At 35.1% G+C, this 12,155-nt stretch overlaps 1 protein-coding gene and 1 long non-coding RNA gene across 2 annotated transcripts; both read right to left on the reverse strand.

Annotated features, from left to right (window-relative positions):
- Positions 1-594: 594 nt before the first annotated feature.
- LOC145823441 (uncharacterized) lies at positions 595-2,457 on the reverse strand. Its single transcript, XR_014365732.1, has 2 exons — positions 1,431-2,457; positions 595-1,173 (listed from the first exon to the last, which is right to left on the reverse strand). It is a non-coding gene; the product is annotated as an uncharacterized LOC145823441 (long non-coding RNA).
- A 2,120-nt stretch (positions 2,458-4,577) lies between these two features.
- On the reverse strand, positions 4,578-12,155 carry LOC145824075 (uncharacterized). The gene is made up of 7 exons (XM_082923665.1): positions 12,032-12,155; positions 10,911-11,950; positions 10,404-10,786; positions 6,903-6,988; positions 5,546-5,611; positions 5,284-5,454; positions 4,578-4,909 (listed from the first exon to the last, which is right to left on the reverse strand). The coding sequence occupies exons 1-7, from the start codon at positions 12,095-12,097 to the stop codon at positions 4,820-4,822; spliced, it is 1,902 nt and encodes a 633-aa protein (XP_082779791.1). The 5' UTR covers positions 12,098-12,155; the 3' UTR covers positions 4,578-4,819.

Genomic DNA, 12,155 nt, shown 5'->3' on the forward strand with positions numbered 1-12,155 from the left:
CCATATATATCAATAAAAGATGAGTTGCCACTGTAATAAAAAAAAATCGAGGCAAAAATCGAGAAAACCCAATCCTGTGCACCAAGTCACATGACTTGACAATCCATCTGCATATACGGACAAAATAAATGCATGGTCACTGTAAGGTAAATCAGTGAATTCACTGTTGCCATGTGACTTTCTGAATTGAGAATCCCACATATATCAATAAAAGATGAGTTGCCATTGTAATAAAAATAAATCGAGGAAAAAATAGAGAAGACCAAAGCCTGTGCACCAAGTCACATGACTTGACAATCCATCTGCATATATGGACAAAATAAGGGCATGCTCACTGGAAGGTAAATCAATGAATTCACTGTTGCCATGTGACTTTCTGAATTGAGAATCCCACATATATCAATAAAAGATGAGTTGCCATTGTAATAAAAATAAATCGAGGAAAAAATAGAGAAAACCAAAGTCATGAACTACTTGTTCTGTTTTATGTGTTTTAAGTATTCACATAATTCAACATACATTAATCCATTCATTAATTCAGAACATTCATTAACTTATTGCAATTTATTAAAGAAAGTCATGAACTAATAAATGTGCAGTTATAAATGTAGTTATTTCATAAACTTTAGGTTCATAAAACAAATACTTGAAATACATCCGTACGTTAGATGAACAACAACATTGTCTTACACTCCAGTAACGAAGATACGAGAGAACATACAAACATATATGAAAGATAAAGGTGTTTGATTTCTCATTCCTCATCTGACATGTAGTAGTCAGAGAGATATTTTTCATTGTTTAAGACATTATTTCGCTCAATCACTGTCAAATCTCTGTTGCTTGCTTCTGCCATTTCGGTGGCTAGCTGAAGCATGAAATGTCGACATCTCCGCATCAACATTCTGTTGTTCTCCTTCTTAATTCTGCTAACTGTTTTTTCATAGTCACTCACATTTCGTCTAGCCATGGTTAATGAACGATGATGAGGTACCGGTGCCCCAAAGTTACGTAGATCATTAAACAATCCTTCTTGCTCTGTTACCCTAAACGCCCATTCTGCTCGGATACCAGCATAATAATCCTTCGGACTCGAGTACTTTTCGCTCTTGTAGTCATAAGTAAATGGAGGTAGCAGCCACACTTTCTGATTTCTTTGTTGGCGTGAACTTCCTGCACCTCTTGAAGACATTGTTCATAAAATGAACAAACAAATAATAATAGTAATTGTAGATATATATTACTATTGTTATGACTTGAACAAACACCATACTAGGGGTATCGGTATTTATAGACATCATAGTGGGGGTTAACTAGAGATGATCTAGTGACGATAATGCATGCTGGGGCACTATAGAAAAAGTGATACCCGTGATATTATGACATGTTATGCATTTCATGCAATCCTGAGTACTCGTGACGAAGTGTACCTGTGATGTAGTCACGGACGTGGTTGTCAGATAAAATCATATGCATCAAGTGGCATGCATCTATGCATCACTGCACAAAGTCACATGCATCACTGCACAAAGTCACATGCATCACTGTATCACTGCACAAAGTCAGATGCATCACTGCATCGCTGCACAAAGTCACATAGCATCTGAGAAAAAAATAAAGCATCCAAATTATTACGCCTGTTCAAGCCACTGTCGAGCATCACTAAGAAATGTTGGACGTATCACTGCGCCGAAGTACAATTTATTATCGTACCATACCTACTGTGTCCATGTGAATTATGCAATTCATAAAAATTTTGAGGGGGTGTCAGAACAAAATAACAATAAATTAATAAATATTTCAATACACCTAAAAAGTAAACAAATTTTGTTCGTAAAATATTTAAAAAAATTAATAAATACATAAAAGTTAAAAAAATTGTAGAAAAAGTGGTTTGAACAATGGGTAGAAAAATATATTGTACAAACATATTGTAAGAAGACAAAAAATACACTTATTTAGATCATCCCAAACAACCTCTTAATTTTCAACTTGCCTTTGAAAGAAGGTAAAGTTACATTTTTACAGTAGCCAGGCTGACACCATCTGCGGCACAACAGCCGATGCTACATGCCTTAGATTCGTTCATGACTTGACAACAGTGGAGTCCTGGCATCCGAATGCACTGTATAAGGCCAGTGGCATGCATGTGATCGAACAGGAAATGCTCTATTAATTTTTTGCACTCGCTCTATTAAATTTTTGAAATAATTTTTCACAAATTTTTTACTTTTTGTTTTGAAATAGCAATAAATTATGCAATTCATAAAAGTCGAAGTGACAACTCCTATCAAGTTGATGCATAGTTCTTCAGGTCATAAAAGTTGACATGACAACTCTGATGCATAGTTGTTTACAATAATTTCATACATACAACTACCATGTATATATATATACTATAAATATCGCATCATACCACAACAAAAGTCTTACAGCTATTTCGAGCGATATCATCATGAGATATACGGTGGTTGATCTATATTCAGCAATGGGTCGCTATTGGGTTGCAGATGGAGATGAATTTCAATACCCATTAAATCCAAATTTGCGTTACTCGCGTGCCACCATCAATACCATGAGAGCTGAGTGGGAATTTCGCATAACTCGAGCAAACGTTCTCGTTGAGTTATGTCATGAAGTTAATATTAAATTTCCTCGCCGGTTAGCCATGCGTATGCCAACTGACACTCCACAGTTGTTGCAAAGGGCATTGCATCGTATCCGCGACGAAGTTAATCGCATGACCCAACGTTTGCAAAGGTCCTCACTAATGAAGACCGCAAATGAGTGTGCCGAAGATGGGTTAATGGATGATGCACACCAGTACTTCGCCTAGAGCATGGATGTTATGTATGAATCTGATGTTGAGATGTCAGATGATGATGATAATGAATGAAATTGTTTGGATGATTGACCAAACCATTTATCTTGTAATGGATTTGTAATGCTTATTCTCTATGTTATCAATGAAAGGAGATATTTCAATTGTTTTTCAATAGTTCTTGTAATTCTACAAATAGTTCAATGAATGGATTTGTGTACTTATAGATATAGTTATTTCATAAACTTCAGGTTCATATAACAAATAGTTGAAATACATCCATACGCTAGATGAACAACAACATTGTCTTACACTCCAGTAACGAAGATATGACACAACATACAACCTAGAAGTCGGACTAAAATATTCAAAATGCCCCAAACAGGGAAATTGGCCAATCAATCCCAACAGTCGTACCATTATCAATCAATCTTCCATCATAAACCCTAACCCTAATTTTCTCTATTCAGCCTAACAAAACTTCTTCAATCCAACACACTTAACCCTACTAGTTCAATAAAATATAAACTACCCTTAACAACAACTACTCAAAACAAAAACCCTATTAAATCGGACTTCAAATTACATGTGCTATATATAGCAATGTTTTCGCAAGGCTGATTTCCTCTTCCTCTTGTAATTCCTGGTATGATCTGAGAATTCAAAAAAAGTTTGAATTTGGAATTGGAAATGAGAGATCGGATTGGATTGGATTGGTCTTACAAAGATTGGATTGGATTGGTCTTACAAAGGATTTGAAAGTCACTGCTCAACATAAAAATCAGAATAAAAGAGCTCAAGATAAATAAGAGGTGCAACCATAAAGAAAGGAACAAGCCTTTATCATTATACACAAAATTGTTAATAGACAATTCTACTTCATCAAGTTATGCTGTACAACCAATAAATTCCTCCGCTTGTTCTTTAAAGGGTTGAGAATCAACAAACAGAGCATCTAACAAAAAATGAAACAGGCTTCTAGGATCATAGACTCATGATCATGAAAATCCTTGGACTTCAAAACATTAAGAAGATCATGCTGAAGGCACACTGTAGCCTGCTTGAATACCTCAACAATTGAATTTGTCATGGTGTTTCCTTGTAAAATTTTGGGGGGAGGGCTGAGACCTGATGGCCCCGAAAGAGAAGAACCTAAAGGCTGACCAAGAGGAGTAAGCAAAGATTATTTGTTAGATTGAGCAGGTGACAGACTCGGCATTGCAATGTTTGCTGCTTCAACATCAAATGTGTCGACATCTTGAGGGACAAAAATGGGATGAAATGCAGGGACAACACCTGAGAAGAAATGCAAAATAAATTTGAAACTTGGTTGCCAGACGTGAAGAAAAAGCTAACTGAAGTGTATATTCATACTTACAACAAAAGAAAGGCTTAGGAGCAGGAAATATCAGGCATTGAGATGGTGAAAACACAAGCCGTCCACACCAACCCTTAACATTAAACCCTAAAATTTGACATATGGTCATTCCCTTCAAACAATTATCTGTCAGGGCCACTGTGGTCGTAGGCAAGGCAGAATCATTGTGGTAGTAAGTAGAACCTACACAAGGTGAATTCATATAAGAACCACATTAACAAAATTATTTCTCCACAACCATTCATTCATTCAATTATTCATCCAAAATTATTTCTCACTTGTAACCTGTGCATATACAAAATTATTTCATTCAATTATTCATTCAAAATTATTTCATTCAATTATTTGTCACATGTAACCTGTGCATATACAAAATTATTCATCCATCCATTCATTCATTCAATTCTCAACCATTCAATAAAAATATTTCTCCACAACCTGTAGCATTCAATTTTCAATCATATACACAACTTAACTATTAACCGTACATATCAAAGAAAATAAGAATCCATAAATATAGTATAATCTAACAAATACATATACTATCCGAACCAACAATTACAATTCAAACTAAAAAAAAAAACTTAATAACAAAACATATCAGTTGTACATGTTTTCCATTAAAAAAAAAATATAATGTAAATTGCGCCCATGCAAACATCATCAATCTGGCCCAAAAACATCACTGTATCCATGCCAACATTATCAATCTGCAACAAAAACCAGTGAGGTAAGTAATAAAAAATACAGTGCTTGATTTCTTTTTAAACAGAATATGGTTAAATTTATTTAACAAGTCGAGTTAGCTTATGGAGAAGGAAAAAATTAGACAACTAACTCAGATGATTTTAGATGAATAACACAACGAATATACCAATTGATATACCATCCTATATCAACTTTGGCATCGGAGCTACAACGAGAGTGTTTCCTATCGCTTTCTACATCAATCACGATATGTAGGAATGGATGATGTTATTAGTACAGCATGACCATGCTTAGTTAGGAAAAAGTACACCATGGCCATGACTCAAGAGCAAAGAAAGAAAGTTATGAAGTCATTGTTGGAGAAGTCGATATTTACCTCCAACCGAGCTAGTTTTAGCTCTGCCTCCAGTGGAGTAATTATGGCCTCAATAGGAGGCATCTCATCATCTTTCTGAGCAGCATGGACTCTTCGAAGGGTTGCTTCTGCGGCAAATTGTGCAGCCAAAGCTGCCTTTTTCTCATCATTTATCTTCTTAATCTCTAGGTTCTAGAAAATTAAGGCAAACCCATCAGCACATGTAGAATACAACTTCTACGAAGAGCTGGCTTTCAACAAACAGAATCACAACACAAAGTACCTTACTTTCCAGAAGAGCTTCAGTAGCTTTTAGCTTCTCATCTACTTTATTCAGTTCATCAGTTAGCTACAATGGCGTCGACCAAAAGAATCAATGAGCAACATCACTATAAATATATTCAGAAAGAGAGTAAATTTAACTTGTAACTTAATCCTTGAATGTGTCAAAAATCAATTCAAGACTATTTAATCCAAGCTTTTGGTGTTGAGCTTGATTTCTGTATTAGCAAGTTCTTTCAAGTGAAGATGAATATTTCAAATTTAAGGATAAAGTACAAAAAAAACAACAAAATCCTACTTCTTACCCAAAGAGCTCCATTCTTTCATCAACTAACTATAGTAAGTGAAGATGAATTTTATAGATTGGAGGAAAAAGGTACAAAAACAAGACAAATGCATTTTTTGGAAGAAAATAAAAAATAAATAAGAACAAAATGAAAATAGGATATTAATGTGCATAAAAAGTAAACCCTATGGAGAAAGTATGAAAATATGTTGTAAGAAAATCAAACACCAAAAGATTTATTGATTAATTTGACTATTACGTGAATGGTCTAGAAATTTAGTAATGTAAAAATAATACTTAAGGAGAAATATAAACCATCGTGTTCAATCAAAAGAGAACTTCCACATTACTTGTTCGTTCTAACTCCTAGTGATGACATCAATATAAGGTCCTTGAAGGTTCAATGCCATTTATAAAGATAAAAATAAATAAATTAATAAATCTAATAAAAAATTACTTAATAGGTCCACAAGCAACCATAATGGTAATTGCCCTTCAATGTTTGCCATGTTATCGATCTGCTATGAACCACTTTGAGTAGATCAACTAAACAAGCCAACCAATATTGGTGAAATTCAACTATGGACTGGTAATAATATAGAATGTTACAAGACATAGAAAGTGGGATTTTATAAAAAAAAAAATTCACTAATATTGTACACCCCAAAGAAAATGTAGTTCAGCTCCTCGGGAGGGCTCTCAATAGAATATGGATATCTGAATTTAAAACATGTTCAGGTTCAAGAAATGATGCATATTAGTGTTTCTTGACTCCTTTAGTTGAATATTAGTGATTAACAAAATTCATGTTGTTCAAATGAGTTATTAGAGCTATAGAAAAATAAGTTCTCGTTCTATTGCAACGAAATTTGTCAATGTCAATCAGCTGAAGAAGTACCATCAAAACTAGAAATTCTTGGTAAGAAAATATGAGGATTGACCATAGAGTCAGAGAAAGGCCACGATTTCATATCCATCAACACATAGGTAACCCTGCTTGTTGATATAGAAAAATTAACTGGAGAAGGTACAGATATGAGCAAACTCTTGGAGCTAAAACCAATTAAAATACCTCTTCTACTGCCTTCTCTTTTACACGTTCAGAGTACTTTAATGCATTGATTTCTGCATGTGCATCTCCCAATTCCCTATCCTTGTCTGCAGATGCGAAGAAACAACATAAACCCTATCAGATAACTGGACTAACCCCAGCCTACATTTATAATGAACCCATCTTCTATTAACTGAAACAAGACAACGTTGTGTGTAAGAGACATAATGCTTGCACAAATGACAATTGAATTTTCATAATGAACCCATCTTCTATTAACTGAAACAGTGGGTGAGATAACCAACATTTTAGTGGTGCATAGTGCGTAAGTGGTGTAAATGTACAAAGATAAATACATACAGACACAAATTTGCAGTGTCATGACATACAAATAAAAGGCTCCATCAAACCTAATATAAGTTCTAGAATGTTTGGTACACCTGTTAACAAAGTTGGGTTGTTTCCTTTACTGTAGACTGCAATGGGGGTTTATGTGGTTTTTAGTTAAATTAGAAGGGCGTAAAATATAACTAAGCCGTCATTTCATCATTGAGATAAGAATTGAATAAGTTGGGGATCAAATGAATACAATGAAATATTATAGACTAATATAACATATAATGAATATATTTTGAAGAGTTTAAAGTCCTTTATTTTGAAATGAAAAATGTCGCTCGAACTATATTAATGCAAGTTGTTGTAGTATGAAATAAGTTAAAAGTAATTTAAGTAGACGAACAAGCTAAAATAGTCACTTTGTCAATAATTGAAATTGTTTGTGTTCTTATTTTATATAATTTTTAGGACAGTGAAAATATAAAGTAAGAAATCGCTGGCAAGTAGAAGATTATGTTATTCGGAATTGGCAAAACGCTTCACAGATGAATCAACAAATGAGAAATCATAACATATTAAGTGAATTATTTATTATTTCTTAAATTTTAAACAAAAGTGAATCAACATATTTTTCTCCTAGAGTACTACATAATTAGCCAGTTAGTAAGGATAATTATTGAGTCATCCAAGAGTATCATGTGGTGTTATTTATTTCATGTTCCCAACTACTTACGTGATGACAATTTTGACAAGAAATAATGTTGACTCACTCTATTAACTAGGTAGAAGAGAAGGAATGAACAACTGGTCCTTCGTTTGCCATGGCAAAAAGACAAAATAGGCAAAAAAGCCAATAACACAAAATGTTACATCTAAACAATATTCATTTCATTTTATCTTTTATAAAAGCCAAAAAGCCTATCCCAAGTGAGGCTTTTAGACCCAGGCTAAAATAGCCAAAAAGTTAAAAAGCCAAAGAGTCAACCCACATCCCAAATGAACCCGTTCATGTGTTTATTTGGTACAGTTTATTGTAAGTTAAAGGTTAGCAATAAAAAAGACGCCGAAAGCATTATTTTGCTAACATTATGGTAATTAACTTTTTCAACTTATTTAAAAATAAAAGTTGCAACAACAGGGCAATACGCAACTCTGAAATTATAGTTAAAAAAAAACTACAAACAATTCATGTAAATTATTCTGAAAATCGTCTCATAAAAATTGAAAAAGTCAATGTGGGTTAATAGTGTGAAAACAGTTCGTACCATGAATTCCAACAACCAGCGGGTGGTTCCCGCTGTTACAACACTTAACTATTTTTGAAAGGGCAAACTCCACCTAGATTTAAAATTTTTTATTGAAATTTATCAAATGAAATAATGTTGTTCAAGTAAGGAAGTAGACAGATCTACTTTTCCACACTCCGATGGTACTATGAGTCGCTGAAATTGGATTATTTAAAAATTTTTTGAGTAGGTAATGGGTGATGAACTAGGACTTCTGATTTGATGATTATATAATATTATTTTGTGCTATAAGATTATGAATTCAACCTCTATAAAAAAGAATTTTGTTTGTGATATTTATTTATTCTTTTATTTTAGGAATTTTATTTACAAGTCCTTTATATTAAAAGTCCTTTGTGATGATTATATAACCAATTTTGATGAGTTTTTTTTTTTTGGTTAAGCTAGCGGTCCATTTAATATAATCTTCTTCGTTCTCTCTCTATGGAAAACATTTACAGTTTCACATTATATTATGTAACAACTACAGTGTTTGTGTAGTATTCAAATATCGATTATAAGTAAATAATTCATACCGACTGACGCCATATCGTATCAGCTCGATGCTGATGAGTCAATAATGGGATCTCCTCTGCTAAATGAGTCATAGACCTGCACAAGTTTTCATATATGAAATGGATATCTGATAACAAGAAGTTTGACAACAGTACATACATATGCTGACAAAATTAGAATACGACCTGACAGTATATCGCAGGTATACAAACTGCAACAAGTTAGGGAAAACAAAAAGAAAGGGTTGCCTGGAAAAATTTCTTGATAACTAAAAAACAGTTCACCACCTAACAAAATATGGCTACGCAATGAATATTACATGCATTTATATTGTTGCTTAGTAATTCATTTCACATTATTGTCATAGGAGATAAGGTACACATGGTACCCGTGAGTTTAAAGATATTGTCAGTGCGTTGTCACGTCAAGCTTTGTGACATGAAAACCCATGCTTTAAGTAGATTTCAAATCCACTACTCACACTTTTTACAACAACTAAGCATTTACCAATATGTACTAAATTTAAGACACATGATTGAATTGATAAAATGGTCTTCCCTCACGTAATGAATTTTTGAAAACTAAAAAAAAAAATTCACGACGTAACAAAATGTGGCAACGCATTAAATATCGCATGCATTTATATTGGTGATTAGTAATTCATTTCACATTATTGTCATAGGAGATAAGGTTCACATGGTACCTCTGTGATTAAAGTTATTGTCAGTGTGTTGTCACGTCAACCTGTAAGACATGAAAAAACGTGCTTTCACTTTAAAGGAGTTGTCATTTGGACTAGAAAGAAGTACGAAAGTTTGAAGAGGGTTTTATGTAGGTTTGAAATACATTAGTCAAAGTTTTTACAAGAACTAAGCATATACGAATACGTAGTAAATGTCCGAGAAATGATTGAATTCATAAAATAGGCCTTCACCCACGTAATGGATGTTGGAAAAAAAATTAAAAAAAAATTAGTTTCCCACATAACAAAATGTGGCAAAACACACATTCAATATAAACTGCATTTATATTGGTGATTATCAAGTCATTCTGTGAATATTTGCATTTTTGTAACATTAGATAAACTGGTGTCCATCGAGGTCAGGACACAATCGACCATCAACGCACCAAAGTCTGCACAATCCAGTGCACAAAGGACACTTGCAACAACTAAAGCAATTAAAGAGATTTGCCACATTTGACCAAATCTATGTCATTAGTAATTGAAGTCGTAAATACATTATCAATTTACTGAATACTGACTCCAATTCAAAGAAAGTAGCGTGGAGCTAATATGTAAAGAAGACAAACAACTACTGTCGAATCGATCGGATTCTCGCTGGACATTTTCTCTTATCATGCCCTCTTTGCAAACACAAACTACAATGGTGCAATCCACTTTGTCTGGAAGTATCCATTTCGTTGTGTATGCGGCTATGTTGAGGACGACCCGTTTTAACTTCACATTGTCGAGCTGGAATAGCAAGCAAAGTTGGGTAATCATTGTCAGGCCAATATTGCTCGTGCGGCATGGGCCTAAACTTCTGCGCGAAGATACGCTTGTGGACTTCCAACCTATACTCTGGTGCAACGAAAGGAAAAGGGTCCTCGCCCAAGTCTGTTGTCACAGCAAGCATGTGGGAACATGGCAAGTGAAATAATGTGTACTTCCCACATGAACAACTCGGTGGTCGGAGACTAACTATTTGACGAGCACCACCCCCTATCCCATGCGGTGCTGTCCTCACCTCATATTCCCCTATTCCCCTGCAGGAAAAATGTATGTACGTGGATGAATATGCATATATGATAAAATTATGACACAACATCAATGATCGGCGAGTGCAAAATGTTAAAGTGTAGTGAATTCGATGCATCCAATAAAAATTACCTATTAATCGGTACCAACATATGCACATTTGCTTTAGCTTGGTGCTCGTCAATCCATCGTTGAACATTAGTCGTGTACAAGTGACCCCGATTACTTGCATTTTCAGCAATGGTCCTGCCCTCGTCAAAATATTTCACGAGCCGATAAAAAGTGATCTCAACTGATGCTGTAATGGGAACACTGCGTGCGCCTTTCAATACACCATTGAAGCCCTCTATATGGTTTGTCGTCAATATGCCCCAACGACAACCACCATCATGGCACAATGTCCAATGAATAGGGTTCATCCGTCTAAACCACCGTTCAGCAATCTTCTCGAGCTTGTAGATATCATCCATAATCTTATTAAACTTCCGCACTTGCCGTGCAGAACCAGCTCTCCAGACAAGATCCTTGGCTACTGTATTGCCGAATTTTTCATTGAAATTGCTGCATACGTGTCGCAAGCAATACCTATGGTACCCTCTTGGTTGAACTGCTGGATTGTCCCAAATTCTGGACAGGACACTAAGCAAAGTTGTGTGTCGATCGGATATCAATGTGACCCCCTCTCGGTCACGGCACACATGTCGCCTAAGCAGAGTAATGAACCAACCCCAACTCTCGATCATCTCCTTGTCAACAACGGCAAAGGCAAGAGGTATAATCTTGTCCGCAGCAGTCACTGCAGTGGCCGCAACAATCTTCCCTTCGTATTTACCGTACAAGTGTGTGCCGTCAATGCATATCACTGGACGACAATACTTGAAGCCTTCTATTGCAGGTTTAAATGCCCAGAACACATAGTTCATGTACATTTCAGTTCCGATTGAGGTAGAGTGCAAATTCGGAATCATGTCCCACATGACAACTGTGCCTGGATTGAATGACTGCAATGCAGCCATATATCTAGGCAACCTTCGGTACGACTCGTCCCAGTCACCAAACACCATTGCAACTGCCTTCGTCCTTGCAAGCCACGCTTTCTTATATGATATAGTGAACTGAAACTTCTCCTTCACGACCTCAATTATGGTAGCAAGAGGCAATTCTGGTGATATCTGCAAATATAAATTATATTTGAATACATTACAGTCATAATGAAATCCTAAAAACAATAATCTATCTACCATGGCACTTACCGCAATTTGTGCCTTGATGAAATGAGCAATGACCTCGGACTTGAGGTTACAATTGTCCCTATTCATTCTGGGGTACACACGCTGATGCGGCGCTTCAAACCTTCTAATTTGAAAGAAATCTTTG

The sequence above is a fragment of the Camellia sinensis genome, chromosome 4 (assembly GCF_055761805.1).
Source record: "Camellia sinensis isolate YWXY chromosome 4, ASM5576180v1, whole genome shotgun sequence".
Classification (NCBI taxonomy): Eukaryota; Viridiplantae; Streptophyta; class Magnoliopsida; order Ericales; family Theaceae; genus Camellia; species Camellia sinensis.